This window comes from Capsicum annuum, chromosome 3 (assembly GCF_002878395.1).
Source record: "Capsicum annuum cultivar UCD-10X-F1 chromosome 3, UCD10Xv1.1, whole genome shotgun sequence".
Taxonomy (NCBI): Eukaryota; Viridiplantae; Streptophyta; class Magnoliopsida; order Solanales; family Solanaceae; genus Capsicum; species Capsicum annuum.
Window position 1 is genome coordinate 247,222,371 of NC_061113.1, and position 22,811 is coordinate 247,245,181.

At 36.5% G+C, this 22,811-nt stretch overlaps 2 protein-coding genes across 3 annotated transcripts; both read left to right on the forward strand.

Moving 5' to 3' along the window:
• Nucleotides 1-447: 447 nt before the first annotated feature.
• On the forward strand, nucleotides 448-7,041 carry LOC107862542 (protein TORNADO 1). Its single transcript, XM_016708155.2, has 5 exons — nucleotides 448-985; nucleotides 1,159-1,251; nucleotides 2,126-3,638; nucleotides 3,721-4,961; nucleotides 5,097-7,041. Exons 1-5 carry the CDS (start codon nucleotides 857-859, stop codon nucleotides 6,480-6,482), a joined length of 4,362 nt encoding a protein of 1,453 aa, XP_016563641.2. The 5' UTR covers nucleotides 448-856; the 3' UTR covers nucleotides 6,483-7,041.
• A 4,089-nt stretch (nucleotides 7,042-11,130) lies between these two features.
• On the forward strand, nucleotides 11,131-19,114 carry LOC107862541. 2 transcript variants are annotated; one of them, XM_016708153.2, is made up of 13 exons: nucleotides 11,131-11,549; nucleotides 11,920-12,055; nucleotides 12,618-12,754; nucleotides 13,083-13,284; nucleotides 13,554-13,792; nucleotides 13,875-13,986; nucleotides 14,341-14,485; nucleotides 14,621-14,763; nucleotides 14,861-15,030; nucleotides 15,855-16,151; nucleotides 16,229-16,284; nucleotides 16,774-16,985; nucleotides 17,594-19,114. In XM_016708153.2, the coding sequence occupies exons 1-13, from the start codon at nucleotides 11,340-11,342 to the stop codon at nucleotides 18,769-18,771; spliced, it is 3,237 nt and encodes a 1,078-aa protein (XP_016563639.1). In that variant the 5' UTR covers nucleotides 11,131-11,339; the 3' UTR covers nucleotides 18,772-19,114. The 2 variants fall into 2 exon arrangements, with proteins under 2 accessions (XP_016563639.1, XP_047265659.1); XM_047409703.1 differs by lacking the exon at nucleotides 13,083-13,284 and having other exon boundaries at nucleotides 11,141-11,549.
• Nucleotides 19,115-22,811: the final 3,697 nt, after the last annotated feature.

Here is a 22,811-nt window from a genome sequence, read left to right on the forward strand (position 1 = left end):
ATATATCAATTATAGTTAATGTCTATCAAGATCAAGATCTATTTTATGTATTTGTCTTTAGTGTGAAACTAGGGGCAAATTTTTCTATAAATAGAAACGTTTACTTCATTATAAATCACCCCTAAAGAAAAGAAATTAGAATCACTATCTCTATTCTCTCTACTCTTCTTCTTATTCTTTATTATTTTATAACATTTTTAATTTTATTTTGTCTTGATTTTTGTTGTTATCGGACTTGGTCAGTTGGTCTTTCTTATTGGGCCGTACATTTTGTTAACATTAATAATGGGTGAATTATAGTTTACAAAATCCCTCCCCAGTAGCACCAAACAGGAGGAATATGAAAATTCTTGAAGAAATAGAAATACCTGGCTTCTTTAAAGGGTACAAGTAAATAATATTCTTTAACTGTCTTAATTAAATCGCCGAAAGGAAAGTCAAAAAAGCAACTGATATTACGTCTCCCAATTATAAATTTGTCAAAAGCTAAATCTTTCCCTTTCCCACTATCGATATCAGATATAGTACATGTTAACGTTCGTATAACAATATCGTTTGTTTGTCTCCATATTTGTTATATTATTAAAAAAAAAAAAAAAATTATAACGTAATGTAACAACCAAATATCAATTCAAAGAAAATATTAATTTTTAATAGCATAATGAAATGTAATTAGTGTGGATTACTGTTATAGATAGGTGTGATTGTCAAGTAAAATGCTATTTACGTATGTAACATAGTCATTAAGCCACTACTTTTCCTCCATTTCTGGCTCAATTACTATCGCAATATGCATTGTATTATATCTTCCATTTTAACCAAAGACAGTTTTCAGTGAGTTGCATTTAAAGGTAGCATGAAATTACTTGGCACTTTTTGTAGCAGAATCCAACTGAGCTTGAAGAAGCCATTGAATCAGGACCCAAATTCCAGCCTTGACAATTCCAGAGACCCACTTTCAATGGAGAATCCGACATTTTTTCCGGTGAGTCTTTTGCAATTGCAGTCAAAACAGACTTAATAATGGTGCTGGACACTCTTTAATTAACGGCATTTGTGCTTTGAACAAAAAGTTTTAACACTTGAAAGGACTTTAAATGTCAAATCTGGTATTTAAAGGAACAAAGCTTAAACTGTAAGGGTCTTAATTTTGATCAGGAGTCGAGTAATGTTCCGGGGATGGAGGAATGCCAACAATTTCCAGTTCCTGGTGATTCATTATCCGACGGTTGTTCTTCCAGTTCAAATCAGGTTTGTAAATACTACTCCCTCTCTTTAAAGGGAGGGAGTATATATATATATTCCACTTTAATTTTGTGAAATGCAACTTTAAACAACTTATTAGAACCTATATACTTTCGGGCTTTAATTTGTTTATCTGATTTTGACTTGGCAGTTGGGATAAAGTTTAAGAATATGAAAAAAACTTTTTGAATCATGTAATCTTAGACTAAAAATTCGTACTATAATGTATCAAAATGTATTTTGATCTTGTAGTTTTTAACTATGTCGCGTGGATAGTTAGAATGAAAGAATTGTAAAAAGAAGAAATTGATACATATTCTTGGTGTAACCGATTAAAAAGAACAGTAAAATAAACAAATTGAGATGAAGGGAGTAAATATTTATCATAAATACTATTGTATGTGTTTTCACGTGGGAATTGTGTTTACAAGGATATTGAATATTAAGTTTAGAATATTGAATGTATGAAGCAAATAAAGAATGTAATGGCGCATGTTATTGCAGCTACTAAAAGTGTAAAAGCAGTATGCTATGCTGTCTTTTGAGTTCAAGTTGTCATAAAAAATAAACAAACTGTTTTCAGAAAGAAGATTTAAATGCACCAGCAGAGACAAACACTAGGTGTTTTCTTCCCATCTGTTCTAGCCTTGATAGACAGAGTTACCTGATACCTGTTGCTGGTGGGAGGTGGCAGGTATCCCGTGAATTTAGTTGAGGTGCGCGCAAGCTGGCATGGACGCCACGGTTATCAAAAAAAAAAAAAAAGATTTAAATTCTTGTTGATATCTTAGGCTTTTACTTTTGTACTAAAGGTTGTGAATTGCCTGCTCCTATAATGGCTGCACATTAGAAACTAACGGAATTTCAAATGGTTTCTCAGTTGAAGAAAATGGAAGCAAGCCAGAAACTAAGAGATCTTCAATGGGGATATCAAGTGATCAAGTCCTCGAGTCTCGACCTGCATAGTATCTCCTTCTATCTTTCTCAGCCAACAACATGTTGTCATCAAGAAACGGAAAACTCCATTAACATAAACATATCAAAGGGGAGTCTTTCGCATTTCTCTGACCTCCTTGTGCTCTTGAAAACATCAATAAGTACTCAAGCTTCCTTGAGAGACTTGGAGTTCCACCAGGTTGAATGGGAGTTGCAGCAAGTGAGAAATCTTGGAGTTTTGCTTGAAAGTAGCTCCAGCCTTAAGCAATTATTGTTTAAGAGAAACAAGTTTTCTGTAGACTGCTTGTCTGAGCTGTCGGAAATTCTAAAGAAGAATGGAGTAATCAAGGAAATTATGCTGTCGGAATCAAATATTGGTCCAGTTGGAGCTTCTCTTCTTGCTTCAGCACTTAAGGTGAATGGAAGCTTAGAAGAATTGCAGATATGGGAAGACTCCATTGGCTCAAAGGGTGCAGAGGAGCTGTCCAAAATGATTGAAGTTAACTCAACATTGAAGCTACTCACCATTTTCGATTCCAAGTCTATTACTGCCACGCCTTTGATTTCAGCAGTTCTTGCTAGGAACAGATCAATGGAAGTGCACATTTGGAATGGAGAGAACAATGAGAAGACTTCAAAGGTGGTTGAATTTGTACCAGAAAACAGCACCCTTAGGATATATCGCCTTACTGTCTCAGGTGCTTGTAGAGTTGTTTGTGCTTTAGGGATGAATTCAACTGTGAAGACACTCGATCTGACAGGAGTCCGGTTGAAGTCCCGTTGGGCAAAGGAATTCCGATGGGTTTTGGAACAGAACAGGACTCTCAAAGAGGCAAATTTGTCAAACACTTGCTTGAAAGACAAAGGAGTTGTTTATGTTGCAGCTGGGCTTTTCAAGAACCATAGCTTGCAGAATCTGTATCTTAAAGGAAATTGGTTCGGAGGTGTGGGTGTAGAACATTTAGTTTGCCCTTTGAGCCGGTTTTCTGCGCTGCAATATCAAGCAAATACTACTCTCAAATCACTTACTTTTGGAGGAAAAAGAAACAAAATTGGTAGGGATGGGCTTGCAGCAATCCTACAGATGTTGACAAGTAACGAAAGCCTCACCAGCTTCGGAATATATAATGATGAGAGTTTAAAAACAGATGATATAGTCAGAATCTTTAGGAGTTTGGAGAAGAATGCTTCATTAAGATGCATATCGTTTCAAGGTTGTAAAGGGGTGGTTGGTGAAGCCGTCCTGCAAACTATCATGGATATTTTACAGGTAAATCCTTGGATTGAAGACATTGATCTTTCAAGAACTCCATTGCACAATGCAGGGAAAACAGAAGCGATATATCAGAGATTGGGTCAGAACGACAAGGCTGAACCAGAGATTGATTTGCTCAAAGACTTGCCAATGACAGTGCCAAAGAGCTGTAGGGTCTTCCTCTGTGGGCAAGAATATGCTGGTGAGCTACTAAAACAATGTTAGTTTGGCTGTATCACTGGTTGGCTACATTGATTTATTTATTTATTTATTGGGTATTGCAGGAAAAACTACCATAAGCAATTCTATATATCATCACTTTTCTTCTCCAAAATTGCCCTATATTGATCAAGTGAGAACTCTTGTAAACCCAATTGAGCAAACTGTTAGACCTACAGGCATGAAGATAAAAACTTTCAAAGATGAAGATACAAAGATCTCAATTTGGAATCTTGCAGGGCAGCAAGAATTTTATGCACTCCATGATCTAATGTTTCCGGGACATGGAAGTGCCTCCATCTTCCTCATCATCTCCAGTTTGTTTAGGAAACCAAATAACCGGGAACAGAAAACACCAGATGAAGTTGAAGAAGATCTGCAGTACTGGTTGAGGTTCATTGTTTCCAATTCAAGAAGAGCTCTTCAGCAGTGCATGCTGCCAAATGTGACTCTGGTGCTCACACACTATGACAAAATCAATCAACAGTCGCAGAACCTACAGCTTATTGTAGACTCAATCCAAAGGCTACGAGATAAATTCCAAGGCTTTGTTGAATTTTACCCAACTGTATTCCCAGTTGATGCAAGAGCTTCTGCATCAGTAAGTAAAGTTGCCCATCACCTCCAAAAGACAAGCAAGACGGTTCTTCAAAGGGTTCCTAGAGTCTATGAGCTTTGCAATGACCTGATGCAAATACTGTCAGACTGGAGATTGGAAAACCATAATAAGCCAGCAATAAGGTGGAAGGAGTTTGGTGATCTATGCCAAGTCAAGGTTCCATTGCTCAGGGTTCGTTCTAGACTCGATAATAAAGAGAAGGTGGAAACGAGAAGAAGGGCTGTTGCTACATGCCTTCATCACATTGGCGAGGTGATCTATTTTGATGAACTTGGTTTCCTAATCCTAGATTGTGAATGGTTTTGTGGTGAAGTACTTGGTCAGATTTTGAGATTAGATGTCAAAAAGCAGACTTCAGCAGGAGATGGATTCATAAGTAGAAAAGACCTGGAGAAAGTTCTTAAAACTAGTCTTGATAGCCAGATTCCAGGGATGGGCTCAAAACTTTTCGAAAACTTGGATGCAAGTGATCTTGTGAGAATGATGCTGAAACTTGAATTATGCTATGAACAAGATCCTTCGGATACCAATTCTCTTATGTTGATACCCAACTTTCTTGAAGAAGGTAGGGGGAAACTGCCGAAGTGGCAGATAAACTCAAGTGAATGCATTTATGCAGGAAGGCACCTCCACTGTGATGACTCAAGCCACATGTTTCTAACACCGGGATTCTTTCCCCGCTTACAGGCAAGACCTCTCATCTTTTTTACACGCTGTTCTCTATTTCCAGAATCACATGACTGTGGAAATGAAATAGCAGCCCTTCTGTTTTTATTCATTTCATCATCTCGGATAAGAATATAATTCACTATGTTTATTTAGGTACACTTGCATAACAAAGTAATGGGGTTGAAGAATCAATATGGAGCCACTTACAGCCTTGAAAAGTACGTCATTGCATTGAGCATCAATGGCATCTATGTCCGTGTAGAACTTGGGGGTCAATTAGGCTATTATGTTGATGTGCTTGCCTGTTCCACAAAGCACCTGACAGAAACTCTAAGGCTATTCCAGCAGCTTATAATACCGGCAATCCAGAGCCTTTGCCATGGGGTCACACTGACTGAAAACATTATTCGACCAGAATGTGTAAGAAATCTAATACCACCGAGGTACAGGAGAAACCAGGTTCTGCCTCTCCAGCTATTAAAGCAGGCATTGCTCTCTGTGTCTGCAGATAATATGTATGACTATCAGCACACTTGGGATTTGGTAGCAGATTCTGGAAGGACTATTATTGGAGCTGGTTTTGACTATGCTCGGGATCTCTTATCCGATGATGATTTTCGGGAAGTGCTCCAGCGCAGGTACCATGATCTACACAACCTTGCTGGGGAGCTCCAAATTCCTTTGGATAACAATCAGGATGGACAGAATAATGCTTCTACTACCAGTGAAGAAACTGAAGGAAAAATTGAGCCAACATTTGCTGGAATAGCCAAGGGTGTTGAAGAAGTCTTGCAGAGACTTACAATTATACAGCAAGAGCTTAGGGATATAAAGCAAGAAATCCAAGGCCTCAGATACTACGAATACAGGCTTCTTGTCGAGCTAAACCGCAAAGTGAACTATCTTGTGAACTACAATGTCCAAGTTGAAGAAAGAAAAGTGCCAAACATGTTCTACTTTGTAAGGACAGAGAACTACTCGAGGAGATTGATCACCACCATGATTTCTGGACTCAATGCTCTCCGATTGCACATGTTATGCGAGTATCGGGGAGAAATGCATGTGGTTGAAGATCAGATAGGTTGTGAAGTGATGCAGGTTGATAACAGGGCAGTAAAATGCCTGGCTCCATACATGACGAAGTTCATGAAATTGGTGACATTTGCTCTCAAGATTGGAGCTCATTTAGCAGCAGGTATGGGTGAAATGATACCAGATTTGAGTAGAGAAGTTGCACATCTACTCGAATCTCCTGCTGCGTATAGTGCAGCTGGGGCTGCTGCTGCTGGTGTTGTTGGGGTTGCAGCAGCAGGACGTGTGGAGAGAAATAGGGGATCAAGGGACATCCAGCAAGATCTTAAAGCAGCACAGCAATGGGTTGTTGATTTCTTGAGGGATCAAAGGTGCTCTGGTGGAAGAGATATTGCTGAAAAGTTTGGATTATGGAGAGTAAGATACCGAGACAGTGGCCAAGTTGCATGGATATGTAGGAGGCATATACACGTAAGAGCAAGTGAAATAATTGAAGTTCCAATTTGAATTCTAGCTTTAGCCGTAGAGGGTGAGAATAACCGAGGCAAAGGTTGAGAGATGAAGAAGCTGGAGAATGCACATAGATTGACCGCTATGGTAGCTCAACATGTTGGCACAAGCGGAACCATTTACCGGCTATGTTGATTATGGATATGCCATGTTGCTCTCTTGATGAGAATTCCCATGCTATGGTGTTTCAGCTTCATCAATCTTTCCAGCTGCCTCTGCATACACTCTACAAGGAGTCGAGGAGGTCAGGGTAGTTGATTCTGTAGTATATCCTTTTGATGATGATGCCAGTTTCGTGTTCTTAAATTGGCTTGCCTGATGGAAACAGCTTGGTAGTTTTGATATAAAATGATTCCCTGACGCACGTTGGGAGAAATGTTAGTCCTTCACTTGCTCAAGCAGATGCTAATGGTTATGCCAGAATTGCAAATGGTATGCACCTGAATGTTTTAATACGTATTATCAAGTGCATGGGTCAATTGACATGTAAAAAAATGTAGTCCTAGATGCTATTACTTTTTGCTGAGTGATTAACAGGGCTTACTTCAAGATATTACACACGGTCTATTAAAACAACCTATCTTACAATCTAAAGATAAAATGCATGTGAGTACAACTGAACCAGAAGTAGAAAGAAGTTGGATGACTTGTATTTCAGGGAATCAGCCAAATGGGATATTGTTTCTTACTCAGGATTAAATATTGTTTGTGAAGAAACACTTAAAAACAGTGTTGAAATACCAGTATATAATGGTAGGTATTAAAATTTTTTTAGTTATCAAGAGATTCCACTCGATTTTGGTATCAGTACTCTCGATGTCTTTAACAATTCTCTAGCCAAATCAGTACATATCATCTTCCTGATGTTCCCACCTTAATCATATGAGGCCCTTTTGGTGAAAATCATGCGGGTTTGACCCAACGCGAGCTATATCACACTCTGTTAAAGGTATTTTTGGAGTGTTTTAGCACAATAACCGGTATCAGAATCATGATTTGGCAAGGCGGAGCGATGACGTATGCTGTGGCAAATTTAGGCGTAAATATTGGGGCACTTGACCCCGAGTGTCTCTTCGTAAAATTAGGGTATTTTTATGTATATATTTTCTAAAACTTGTATAATATTATTTGTTGGCACTCATCTCATAATTAGTTGAGTTTCTTGAAATTACTTTGTAAGGGTGAGAATTTATATAAATATAGAAAGTTTAGGTGTATGTTTATGCTATTTCTCCTATTTTTTTAAAACCCAGCAGTAACAACAGACAATTATCGTGTGAGTGAATTCACATAAACATGCATGTGTCCATTATAGCTTCAGTAAGAAGCAGGAGAAGTAGAAGTAGAGCAATGGAATTGACACTACTTGGTTCCTAATTATTGTGTGTTGAAATTATGGACATCCTGCAACTTGTAGTGAGGGAAATGTCAAAGGAATGAGAAATTGTAGACCAATTATGGCTTATTAACAGGTATGTATTACCATAATATTTGGCCCACCAATCTCCTCTCAGAGTTGATCAAATTTGTCTTTGTTCTACTTTTTCTTATGTAACTAACTTTCATATAGAAAGGTACAAAATGAGAAAGAGACAAATGCTGTTCATCGATGGTGTAATATACTCAATTATTGTACATGGATGGGCACATACAGCCTAGATTTTGTGGTGGAATGCCCCTTCAAAGCTTGACCTCAAAAACATTATCCCTTTTATATAACTCACATTATTCATAAATCTTACTCCTATAAGTTTGACAATTCTTGCTATTTTATACATGAAATTTAGGATTTTTATGTTCTTTCATGGTCGTAATTAAAACATAAGAATAATTAAAACCAGCTGCTAACTAATCATGCATATATCTTATTCATTATCAAACTTATCTATTACTACTTGTTTAGTATGCTAAAGCTAGATGTTCACTTTTATTTGTTCAGTTTAGAAAATCAAGAGTCAATTTATCACTTCCTTGATTTACCATTATTATTAACTATTGTCAATACATTGAATTTGTTATATCAAAAGAGGGAGGTAGTAAAATTATCATTTTATTTATTACATTTTAAGAGATATTAAATCAAATACTGGACAAATAAAAATGAATGAAAGGAACACCGGGCTAATGTTGCATTACGAGACCAGTGCGAATGCAGATTTTGAGCTATGAGAGTTTAACAGAAATCATGGTACTTTATTTTGTCATGGAACAATGAACATATATATGACTATATCTGCAATGAATTACTATAATATTTCGACACATTTGATTTTTAAATTCATAATTTCAAAAGTACATAAATTTTATGTTCTACCTCGATCTGTAAGGGGACGTTGGAGGAGACTAATATTAGGACTTCATATTCATATCATTAAACAATATACACATATGTTGGATATTTTATAAGTATATAATTGTTTTTTTTTTTTTTCTTAAATAGGTGTGAATTTTTTATTTTTTTTAAAGCAAGCATTTTCGGATAATTTTCTTAGCCGCCTGGACACTCCTCATAAATGTCCTATGAATATAAGGTTCTAGTTTTCAATGTGAGCTAGCTATATGGGCCATATGATCCAAGGTATACGTAGCTGGCTTGGTGGGACTTTACATGTTTGTCTATTTTTGGTTTTGTTCCGATATCCTCGTTGAAGCTAGACTAATTTAAATTCATACCGTGTAGAGCTCATCCAAAAAAGCACGCTTATCTGTTTTTGATTGTACTCGAAATTCAACCTCCAACATAAGGAAGGATACAGCAAGATAGTCCACTTAAATTGCTATTAACTTGTGACCCTGTAATAGAAATTGCATATCCATGCACGTGATGTGTCTACCCTCTTTAGTCACACCAGACATAGGGTACCAACATTTCATCTCTTTGTAGCTTGAGGAGGATGATCAAAACAAAGATGGTTTAGTATAGGAACAACAACATATCCAATGTAACTCCTCGAGTAGAATTTATATGTACTTTGACCTTAATTACCCCTTTTCTATGGAATAAAGAGACTGTTTACCATATAACCTGACTCGAAAGAGATAGTCTAGTATATGAAAAGAGAGAAAAATGAGAAAAGGGGGTGTTAATTGGTACTTTTGAGGAGGGGCCATGTATCAAAATTTGGAGAATACAAAGGGTAGAAGAAGAAGAAAAAAGAAAGATGCGATACAAAAAAAGAACATGGAAAGTGGACAAAGAACTAGCTAAATGAGTAGATCACTATATTAGGACCATCCCATTAGCAAAAGTAGCATCACAATCATTTGAATTTTGTTTGTCTGTTTTTTCGTCTAATAATCTCAACTCATGAGGACGTGGTGTGCTCTTTGTTAGTAGGCTACATCCTTTTGTACGACTGGCAACCAGATTTTTAATATGGTCATTATCAAGACAAGTCGATCGAACTATCGTTAGGTTTCAAATTTCGTGAAGTATCGGATCAACATAAGGACAACGAGCTAGATAGAAATAGAAAAAATCAAACTCGAGAATAAGAAGTAAACAAAACAGATTCTCATTTTTTATTGAACAAATTCTACAAACTAACTTTTACAATTGAGTTAGATGTAAAAAAATTATTTTTCCTAAATCAATTTAAATAATAATAAAAATAACATCTCTTGTATTTTTATATTACCAATCTCCCACATCTACACAAAGATTTCTTGTGACACTATACACTCAGAAATAAGCATTTTTTTATCCCCCCCCCCCCCCCCCCCATTGATTATATCATACTTATAAGTTGTAACCGAAGAATGAGACTTTAATTAAGAATTGAAGTTACCCTTATTGGTGTAAGAGACTTTAGTGTACATATTAAGTTGTACCTCTTGGTAGCTAGGTAGATGTTCTTCCTATTAATTGGAGTTTCAAGACACTTCATAAATAGGACAGACATGAAATTTAAGAAGAATGTAAATTTTTGGAATTCATAATTTAAAATGTCATAATATTCATATAGCTATATGATTTTTGAAATTTATATATAAAAACTTATTATTAAGAATATATTTTTTAAAAAAAAATGTGACAACTATTCATTTTTCATTTTATGTATATATGTCATTATTTTTTTAATATTAATTTTATTTATAGATACTTCTGATTTGATTCTTTTTGAGGATTTTTGTATAGCAAAACTTGGACATAAATTTTTTCCATGTTGTCACGAACAAATGGAGAATTGGACATGGCAAACTATTGTCCTGTAGCAGAATTCATCACTTTCTCAAAGTGCATTAAAATTCTATAATTCCCTCTCTCTCTTCTCATCTCACATTCATTACCAAATCACAACCCACTGTCCCTCTCAATTCTGTCTTCATTTATTACGCTATTTTCTTCCCGTTTGGAATCTTTTTCCTCTCTCTCTTATCTCTCAATGAAAGCGAGTTTTGGAGCAATGGGTAAAATTATTGATGTGACCAAGAGACCACAGGTCGTGAAAATAGCCTCTTGCAGAACTGTAAGGTAACGCTGCATACAATAAACTCTTGTAGTTCGATCATTTTCTGCATCCTGCACATAGCAGGAGTTTTATTGCATCTCATGTAATAAACTCTAGTGGTCGAACTTTTCTTGGACCCCGCACAGCAGCAGCAGTTTTAGTGCAAACGGGTTCCCTTTTATTTTTCTTATCTCTCTCACTTGCACTCTCAGTCTCATGTCCTATATCTCTTTAACACCACTAAAATATCCACTTCTCTCTGCATTCCCCTGTTCCTACATTTTCATGCTATACTAACCATTTCTTTTCTTGTTTTTTTTAAGCTAGAAGTTTTTGAAGTACTTCTTGCTTAAGTTGGTACCATGCAAATTGTTTGCATTGACATGTAATATATTCTAGTTAAATGGCTCGAGAAAAAATTTTGTGGCTGATTTTACATGCTTGGATTTTACTCGTTTTGAGTTTAGGAGTTAGCTGCGATGGTTCAGAGGTTGCTTTGAAGCTATTGAGTACACCTCGTGCATTCTCAAACAGGGATTTTGCTAAATTTGGTTTCCAAGTTTTGGTTGGTGGCAATGGTGATATTTGTTCGAATTGCTCCACTTATTGCAAGGTCAGTTTTCATGCTTTACAACAGTGTATACATGTCCTTCGTTGAATTGGTACATTTTTAGTAGTTTGCCAATTAGAGTAATGGGAATTGGCCTTCAATTTGCATGTATCAAGTTATGAAAAACAAGTGTAAAGTCATTTCCATTGACTAGATCACGGGTTTGAGTCATGGAAGCAGTCTGCTTGCATTAGTTAGACTGTCTATATCACACCCTTAGGGTACGATTCTTCTCCAGACCCTGCTAATTGGGGTGTTTTGTGCACCGGGCTGCACGTTATGAGCATTTTGATAGTTTCGTGTTCTCAGGCTTTAGTACAAAATTTTATCTTTCATTGCGCACTATTTAATTCTGCATTTACTTTTATTGTAGTTGGATGATTCCGTGCCTGCAGTTTGTGAAGGTGGAGAGATTATTTACACGCGGTTGCTTGATGGAAATCATACTTTTGAAGTTTGCACCAATGGATCTCTTGGAGTTGGATGTGCACATTATAACTGGACTGTTGGTAGCCCTCGACCTTTGTTCCTTTTCATGATCTTGGTAGTACCTTGTAGTTCATGGTACTTAGATGATGCCACTTATGGGCACACAAAACAGCCATTCTCTTCTATGTTGTACTTCTGAGTTCTCTCTTCAAGGCTTAAGTTGTTTTTGTTGCTTCTGAACCTTCTTTGTTCAAGATAGTTAGCTACTACTTATGTTATGGATAGATCGCCAAATATGGATAGAACATAATCAGGGGGAGCTCTGGATCTTACTTATGTGTCAGATAGGTTTGGAATCTTCCCCTTGATAAATAGTAAGTAGTAATAATATGATAAACTTCTCTTACAGTGTCATATCTTCCAACCATTTCCAACTTCAAATTAAGAGGTTTCATGTCAAATTTTAAGCTTATTTAGGTGCCGTCCTACTGTATTTTTGACCTTCAGGTTGCAGTTGCCTTCTAAATTATAGTCAGGTTGATACGCGTTTGGTTGGGGACTCTAGCCTAGTTGTAACATTTGGTAAAGTTTAAATTTATTTATGTTTCCTCTTCCTGATTTAATGCACCTTCTCTTCTGCAGACACTATACCCCCTACAGCCTACATTACCACACCAACATCTTTTACAAATGCTTCCAATGTTTCAGTGGACATCACTTTCACCGAGCCATGTTGGAGCCAAGGTGGTTTTGGGTGCTCTTCCACGAATTCCTGCAATGTAAGTACTTGAGAAGCTAAAATATACTGGCAACCCAACGGGTTCCGCCATCCCTGACCTAGTTGTTTATTTTAATTGGGACGTTTTTTACATGAGAGCTTGGTGCTTGCTTTGATATACGATGTCTTAAGTATCTTTCCTTCAAAGTTTTGACCTTTCAAATCCAAGTGAAGTCTTAGTTAGATATAGCGTTGGCTGAAGTTCACCAATGCATTCTCAAATTGTCCTTTGTACTGGGAGAGTAGTGTAGGAGCTCTAGAGTTCTTGGAATTCCTTTTCATTATCTCTTCAGCTCAAAACCTAGTTATGAACTGTGTTCTCTTTGCAGCTTCTCGTTTATGGAGCTGGACAGGTCGTGCCAAACACGCTCAGCGTTATTGAGCCGGACCTTAAATTTTCTGTTGTCGTGAGTCTGTCTACACGTGATCAGTATGGAAGAGTGATCTTGGTAATGGATAAAAACTTTTGTTCAGACCCTGCTGGAAACAGATTTAGAAGGACAGAAAATTCAAGCTTATTTATTCATTTTGGTGAGCAGTAGCCTTACCATGGTCATGTTCATATCAGTTCTTTAATAGCTTCTCCGTTTTAATTAGATGTTCTATTTCATATATAGGCTTTCCCTTTTTCATGATTCAAAGACATGTCTTTCTGTGACAATTGAAACATATTCCCATATGTGATATCTTCACAGGAGTTTACTGGAGAAACCAATCCAAGCATATAAAACTAATTGGTTAACAATCAAGACTTAAATTAACTAAGTCCAATCTCTTTGGTTTGATACTGGATTCAACAGATAGAAGGAAAGTGTTTGTTGATATAAGGACACATATACCTGAAAGGCTCCTTCAAATAGATAGTGCAACGAGAACCGTGCTAGCAACAAATAGTACTGAGAACATGGAGATGTATTTGTACTTTACAGAACCTATCTCCAACTCATCTACAGAAATTTTGAATTCCCTGAGCTTAAGTCAGGGATCGCTTACTCCCATTAGTGGAAATAGCTTTGGACAGCGAAGATTTGGATTTCAGGTTAGTTCTTTCCTAGTTTATTGTACTTTAATATTCTACTGCAGTACTTAGAACAATCACAATTTTTTCGGCACATTTCCAGGTTAGAGGTATATCACAAACCGCCATAGTGACATTCAGCATAAGATCAGACTTAATATTGAGCAGACAGGGAACATCCATTTCTCCAGTAGCTCCTGTTACTTTTCTATATGGTATGTTCGACTGCCTGTTAGAAACTTATGAAAGAAGACTCCACTAAATTAAGAAAAGATTGTCTCTACTGCTCACCTGTTGTATTGACATATAGATGACATGAAATTGTACTGCAGACATATGATACGGTGGTTAATTCGTTTCTCCAAAATATAATTGTTTATTGGTATTAATGATGCAACTGTATTTCATTTCATACTCAAAATGAGAATATATACACAAAGCTAGCCACAAAAGGTTAAGAGCAGATCCCTGAGATCATGCCTTTTACCTACAAGATTTGACTATGTATCTGACACAATATCTAATAATTGATATACTATCTAACAATATCTTGATAATTGGTCTTTCAGATATGCAACGGCCAGCTGTCAGGTTGAGCACAACATCTAGGAAGAGGACCTGTGAAGAGCAAATTCCTGTACTGATAAAGTTCGTTAAGCCAGTGTTTGGCTTTAATTCTTCTCATGTATCTGTCTCTGGAGGACAGTTGCAAAGGTTAGCATCTCCACGTACACTGATCTTCCTTGGAGAAAATATTTTACTTTTCCTTTGCAAGTTACAAGGAGTAACATCATTACTATCGTGTACTAGTCATGGCTCATTGATTTGATTTTTCTTATGTATTTCCAGCTTTCAAGAAATTAGTAGACGCATGTATACTGTCAACATACAAGCCAGAGATGATTTTGTTTCTGTGAGCATCCCTGAAAATGTAACTGGTGATGTTGCTAGAAATAGGAACCTACAATCTAATCTTCTCCGGCTCAGGCACTGTAATATTCTATAGTTCTGCTCAAGCTGACTTTCCTTTGCTTTAGAGATGGTTTAATTGCTCAAGTATACAATCAATATCCTTTTACTCTTTTACAGATACTGTACCAGCAATATCTGAAGTGCTTTCCATCTTTGCAACTGCTGCTTTCGTGGTTACCGCTTTTGCGGCGGGGCTCCTCACTGTTTCAACTGCGAGCCTCCAATCTGTTGGTGCATACTCAAGACCAAGCTCTTTAATGACATCTGATCCTGCTAGAAATCTTTTTGTAAATACCCCTTCTTAACAACTTTATGTTAGACTTGATGATTGTCATGCAATACAGTTTGCATTCCACGTGGGTACTGCTTTGGTCGTTAGATACATGAGGCAGGATATGAATTTTAGAACTCTTAAGGCTCTTAGAGAAGCTAATGAAGTTGTTTGGCAGAGGAAACAAGTTGTTCCCTCCTTATATGATTTTGGATAATCCTATTTCATGAGCTAGTTTTTGGGGTTTAGTCATGGAATCAGAGTCGGGTCCATCGCTGTTATTGTGTATTCCAATGTTAGGCTTTCATGTTATGTTATCCATGTTCCTGATGTCCAATTCTGGCATGCGGGAGGGGTATTAAGTTTCCCATATTGGTAGGAGAAATGAGTTGTTGTCTCCTTATATGTTCTTGGGCAATCCTCACCTCATGGACTAGCTTTTGGCATTAAGTCCAAGGTTTTTTAAGGTGTATTCTTGCAAGCAACCATGAGATGAGCATTTGCGTTCTCGAAAAACATAATTCCAGTGTGGCAGATCACTGAGATTTTCTTGTAGAGTTTGGAGTAGCCGGGACTTTTGCTCCCAGTGTTAGTACTCTGTAACGGCCGTAAGGCATAGATGCCATTATGATTGAGTTCTATTGATTATTTATCCGGGTAGTATTTAGACTTTATGCTCTTTCACTAGCAATTTCAAAAGGCTCTAATGTTGATGAACTCATTTCTTTTGAATGTCCAAGCATCTTATATCCATTGAGTTCATTGAAATTTACGAAAGTCTTTTGATCCATGACATTGCATTCTGAATACACCATGCTTTCTTTTTGTGTCACGAAACAGAGAATAGCTTGTCACATCCAGTTTTTTGCATTGACGAGATGGTTGCCAGTTACCCTGCCAGTTGAATATTATGAATTTGCTAGAGGCCTGCAATGGAGTGTTCCCTACTTCAGGCTCCCATGGGAAGCTGGAAGCATGCATCAATTCATGATGGGACCGGGTTCCCCAACAGACCCTCATTCATACGGGTCTAAAATTCATGATTTTGGAACGAAACCAATCAAATACGATGTGAACAAAGCTGCAGCATTGTATGGGTTGCCACTTAGTCCTATGGAATATAGATCAATCTTCGGGGTAAGAATTCATAAATTTCACAATAACATAAATCTTTGTTCCATGATCACGTCAGTGAATGTTCTTCTCAATTGCAGAGCCGGGATCTTCTTCCGGAAGCTCAGTATATCGTGGATCCAGAATATTCTAATGGGTAAGTTTTGAAAGATGTCTCATATCACAATATTGTGAAGTGGTCAGAGAATGTTTGCCTTTGCAATTTGTTGGATAACGATGCAATAAATCTATGTGCTTGGAGAGTATTTTCAACTGGTTTCCTCTTTTTCAAAGCATAACTAACATGCAGACTGATGCAGTAAAGGTCAGTGTTACCACTAGAAAACCACACTACCTTCAAAACACGTGAAAACAGAACTTTGGCTGTCACAATTCAATAGTATTAAAGGGAAATAAACGTTGTCAGCTTGTCAATTTGTCATGCTAGAACCACTCTTATGACTGTCTTTGTCACACAACTAAATGTACGAAGTAAGACATACCGACCATGCTTCAGGTATTGGGGCTTAGGTTTAGTTAAAAAAAAGTATGATCAAGCATCTACCTGAAAATATTTCTCTCAAGCTTTTAAGCAACAGATGGAGATTTAGCGAGTGTGAATGAATAATTCATCTGCCGTTTTCAGGTGGAGAGATTTCGACAGAGGCATGTTCTGGTTAGCCGTTATTGGGGGAAGCTTGATATTGTTGCATGCTTTGGTCCTTTTTGTTTTAAAACTGAGAAAGGACAGAGAAAAAAAGTGGAGCTATGGAGCCTTGGTTTTCCCAAGATTTGAGATCTTTCTTGTAATTCTGGCTATACCTTGCATTTGCAAGGCCTCAGTAAATATAGTTAAAGGTATTTCTAATTCTTATGCACTGTGCTCCTTTTGCTTTGCACCGAGTGCATTCCACCAGTGAGACATCAATATACACATCTAAATGTTGATGTCTGTAATGACTAATCTTGAATACAGAACATTTACGTAGAACAGTTAGACATCACTTCCCTTAATCGAATATTGATCAGGTTACATCTTTTGGAACTGTCATTGCTGAAAGATCGTGATTCGCAGAGATTTTGTCATGACGAGTCAAAGTTTCAGTACCTGCATTATTATAGTTGTTTTCACCTTATAATTCTCTCTTCCTGATACCCCTCCCTGGGGTAGAGGGGGGACATGCAAATGACAGGTCTTATTATATGCGTTTCTTCTTTCCTTATAACCTCATCAATTATTAGAAATTAGGCACTCGGTTGCTGCATATAATCTAGGGCGATCGTTCTTTAGCAGCTTTATTAAGATCCTAAACAATCCTACTACCAGCATACATATCGTTCATTTAGTAAAGGAATTTTCAATAATAGAGGAGATCTGTACACTTCACATTTTCTTGCTGCATCACTTCGAGATTTGTAAATCTAGTTTACGATAGCACAAGTTTTGTTCTTCTTTTTCTTTCTAGGAGGAACCTCTGCAGGAATTGCTGTTGGAATTCTGCTGTTGGGTTTAGTATCATTTCTATTGTTAGCCTTGTTCTTGTTCCTCTCTATTGGAATTACATGTGGGAAGCTACTTCAGTATAAGGAGGTACACCAAGTGGGGCAGAAATTCCATTGGTATGAAGAATTAGTCCGAGTTACCTTAGGCCCTGGTAAAAGAGGTCAGTGGACATGGAAAAAATCGCGCGATCCTACATATCTAGTCATGTTTGGCCCTTTGTTTGAGGATCTAAGGGGTCCACCAAAGTACATGCTCTCTCAGATTACAGGAGGAAATCCTAACAAGTATCGTGAAAAAGTCATCGCAACAGACGATGAGACGGAAGATGCAGAAGCGCCTTTCATCCAGAAGTTGTTTGGAATTCTAAGAATATACTTCACATTTCTTGAATTTGTGAAGCGTGTTTGTCTTGGAATCGTGGCTGGTACTTATTTGAAGAACTGGTCCTCAAAATCTCCCATAGTTCTCCTACTTAGTATCACTTCTTTCCAGCTATTCTTTATGGTTCTGAAGAAGCCTTTCATTAAAAAAAAGGTTCAGCTTGTTGAGATCATCTCAGTCGCCTGCGAAACAGGTATTTTTGCCGCTTGCATTGTGCTCATAGGAAGAGATTCAGAGACAAACGAGACACAAATCGGAATCATCATGCTTGTACTTTTCTTCATAGCATTTTCAGCCCAGATGGTAAATGAGTGGTATGCATTATACAGACAGACAAAGCGACTCGGTGCTGATGACAAGTCTTTCTGCTCTGGTCTGAAAGCAGCATCAATTGGATTCCTCTTGTTTTTCATTCCTCAAAGATTTCTCAGAAAGCTTGAAAGCGGGTCTGCACTGTTAGATCGGGTACTGAAGGAAACCGGGGATGTTACTTCATCTGCAGACAGGACTAGGAGTTCGGGTAGTAGAAGCTCAGGTACCGACAAACCTTGGCAGAGATTCAGAGAACTAGCAAAGTCCAGCTTTAGTAAAGATAGTAATGCAACTCCAAGTGATCCATCAACAAGTCGCGTTGGATGGAGCGGATTCTGGAATCCTAAGAGAAGTGGGAGCTCATCTAAAGATTCATCGGCAGACTTCAAGTCAAAACCAAGAGGATTGTACAAAGATTTAGAAGCTATTTTTGCTTCCAAGTCATAGACATCTTATTCGTGCATACTATAGTCTGGCTTTACTGGATAATCGACTACAGAGGTATATGTGAAGCGGGTTCCATGGATTCAACTGAACCCTTTGCTTTCAGTTCGAACTATGTAATTTGTATGCAAAGAAGAAAACAAAAATGTATCCATATAGTAATAAGATTACAGTTACATTGAACTCACTCACTGCCTCGACTGGTATCTAAGCTAATGTTTTCAGATTGTAAGGATACGGTTTGTTGGACTAATAATCCACTGTAGAAATGTATAGCTCGAGTATAAACACATGTTGTCACTGTCATTGAATATTTCTATGTTAATACTCCCTCCATTCCAAATTACCCATTCCAAATTTCCTAATTTGATTTCTCATTTTAGTTTTATTTTTCCATTAATCAGGACAATACAATTTTTTCCTCCATTATACTCTTAGTAATTGATTACTCCTTGTTACTAGCATTGAATTATCAAATCTTGAAAAATGTTGTAAAGACTTTGGTAATCCGATAATCCTAATTATCCATGCAAAAAGTGTCTTGGTATCATCCATATAATAACTCCATCAATATTGGAACTAACAACATGACACAACTAATATGGGCAAAATGATAAAATTATATTACAGTTATAAAACAATAAAAAAAAAAAAGTAGAGAGAGAAGAAAGAGTAATTCTTATTTCTTCTCTTGAGGATGAAAGATCATATATGATTATAAATACAATGAACAAAATCCCTCTATTTATAGGGGAAATTTACTCCTAGTCTGTGTAAAATACGGATACTTCAAATACTAATAGATATCAAAGTAGATCTTGATAGACATTCACTATAATGTAGATACATTTATAACACTCCCCCCTTGAATGTCTAATTGGTAGATAATGTGCCTCGTTAAAACCTTACTAGAAAAATCCCAGTAGGAAAAAAAATCTAGTGAAGGAAAAAGAGTACACATCTCTAATAATACGCATTTCGGCCGCCTCATTAAAAACCTTGCAAGGAAAATTCAATGGGACAAAACCTCGTAGGGAAAAAAGAGTACAACGCATATTAACTCCCTCTAATGAGAACATCCTTGACCTTTGCATCTCGGTCTTGTACACCATCTTCTTGAAAGTTGCAATTGAAGGAGACTTGGTGAATAAAACAGTCACTTGAACGAATCCGTTACACGTTAATATCACCATTCTTTTGGAGCTCATGTATGTAGAAAAGTTTTGATGAAGTGTGCTTCGTTCTATCTCTTTTTATGAATCCTCCATCAAGATGTGCTATGCATGATGCATTATCTTTGTATAAAATTGTGGGTAGATTGTCATATGTCACACCACATTTTTCTCGAATGAGATGTACCATGGACCTCAACCATACACATTCTCGGCTTGCTTCATGAATAGCTATTATCTCAGCATGATTCGATGAAGTGGCTACGATAGACTGCTTTATATATCTCCAATATATAGCCTACTTTGTATACCACATATGAACACATAGCCTATTTGAGACCAAGCTTTATGTAGGTCAGATAAGTACCCAACATCAGCATGACCAATAAGATTAGGATTGCAATCTTTAGAATAAAATAAGCTCATGTATTTTATCCCATTTCGATGTCTCCTAGTAGGAGTAGAAATATACCTTGCTAACATATTAACCGAAAAGGCTATAGGCCTTGTAGTATTTGCAAGGTACAAGAGTGCATCAATTGCACTAAGATATGGTACTTCATAACCAATCCAATTCAATATATTTCGAATTTCAGCAAATAATCTATTGCTTTGAAAACTCTACAAGAGTTTCAATGATTTTCAAGTTATAAGCTTATACAATATAAGGATTATAAATAAGTTTCCCAGAAACTTTTATATGCTTCAAGCATTTTGAATCCTTAAAAAATTTCCACATAAGTTTTGTCAAGTGACAATATTCAACATTTCATGAGTGACATCTTCAAATATCTGGACTGTAAATCAAATAAGTTTAATAATTACCAAGATGCATCCTTTCATGTCACTTGATAAATGTTTCTATGTCAGCATGCTTAAATTAAAGTAGAATTAAGATCCTCGTAATCTTTCATAATATTGCGTCAATATTGTGTCAAAGATATTGATGATATATAATTTAGTATCGGTTCACAATGCGACATAACATTTTGAGATCTCATCACTTCATTATTTTCAGGTACCTGAACCTCTCATGAGGTTTCATGAAGTATTATGTCATAGGCTCTTCAAGCGCATATTACCTTCTTATTATGATTATTTGTTCCTTATCCTTTTCTAGGATTATTTCATTTGGAATTGATTGCTCTATCATGCTTCATGCATGCATAGACTTTATCTTTTAAGGACACAAAATAGGAGCACTTGCAGCTAAATATGAGATGTTTTTGGCATTTGACTTGAATTATCTTTTGAATGAAGATCTGATGATAATTCCTAACATATTTCTTAGCTGCTTATAATCTCCCCCTTATGTTAGGAAAACTAACATACATCCTCCATCTTCTTTAAGGAATCCATCTTTGTACATCATGGTATATTCACTAATCGTATACCACACATCAAAACTTTTAGATAGAATAGTTGGTTCATAACCTTGAACCAATTGTGGGGGAAGAAATAATCATGATTTATTGGTCTAATGCATACAAGTGTTATTGTATGCAACATATCATATTTCAAACCAACACATGAAGCTTTGTTCTCATTAGCAATGATTTAGCTATTTATTGAAGGCATTCAATGCCAAACCATCATCATCAAGATAATTTTTTGATTGCACAATCTAAAAATTATGTTCTTAACTCAATTTTATTGAACAAACAACTTTATGAATGTCAACTGCAGGTTGACAATGAATGTGCATGTGATCATCTTATTGATGCATCTTTTCAACATATCACATGATAGGTGAACGGGCCTTTATTCACCTTTTATATTTTTCAGATTTAAGGAATTCAATCCCAACATTAGTTGGTCCAACCAACTTATCATGAAAACAAATGACATAAACAATTCTCGAAGAATCTTCTAGTTCTTCAATACATGTCTAATATTCAATATGCACATCTTCGAGATGACACAATCGTTAATATCAATTTATGAACTTTTATTCTAGTAAACTCCAAGTTTACCATGACATGTACTTTTTTCTCTTTAGTAAATTTCAGATTTACTATTACATGAATAAATTTCATATTTACTACTTTAGAAGTAGATTTCGAAATAACTCTTCTTAGTTATTCTGCCTCATTCGAAGGTGAGTTGTGATACCATCACAATCAAGTACACGTTCACATTAATAAGCTTCTCATTCCTCAGGAATGAAATATAATCGTGTCGTAAGCCTATTAAATTATGATAACTTATAACCTCTTTCAAAATTTTGCTACTTCAGAAGCAAATCGAGGCATACATATGATGTAGAGAATTTTTCTCTATCATATCTTATGATCATAATATGTGTGTGAAAATATCATCACTTTTGATGATCATAATCATATTGTCCCTTCACGCTTATATTCGTGCATTCAATCACTTGTCTCCTTTCAGACATATTATGCACTACTGCCACATACACCTCAAGAATGAAGTAAGTTGTCATATTTCAGACTTATCATATATTGCTACCACATTCACTTCATGGAATGGAGCATATTCAATGGGTCGAATTTCATGAATTTTCACCAAATACCCATTATTTTGCCTTAGCCATCATAATATCATCAGTATGGTATATTGAGATTCAAACTCAGTCTCTTATCCATATAAAGGCGTCTTAGGCAATAAATCGATGGGGTTTGAACCCAACATCTTATTTTCATAGTGTATGCATTCATATCGTGCTTTGGGGATGATGACCATCTTCAAGTGGTTAAATCTTTCTTTTAGGCTATTCCACAAAACAAGTGGATCCTTAGTAGTAAGGTATTCAATTTTCATAATTTCGTCAAGATGATAACACAAGAAAATTATATTCTTTGCATGATTTTGATTAGATGTTGTATTTTCTTTCTTTATGGCATCTCCAAG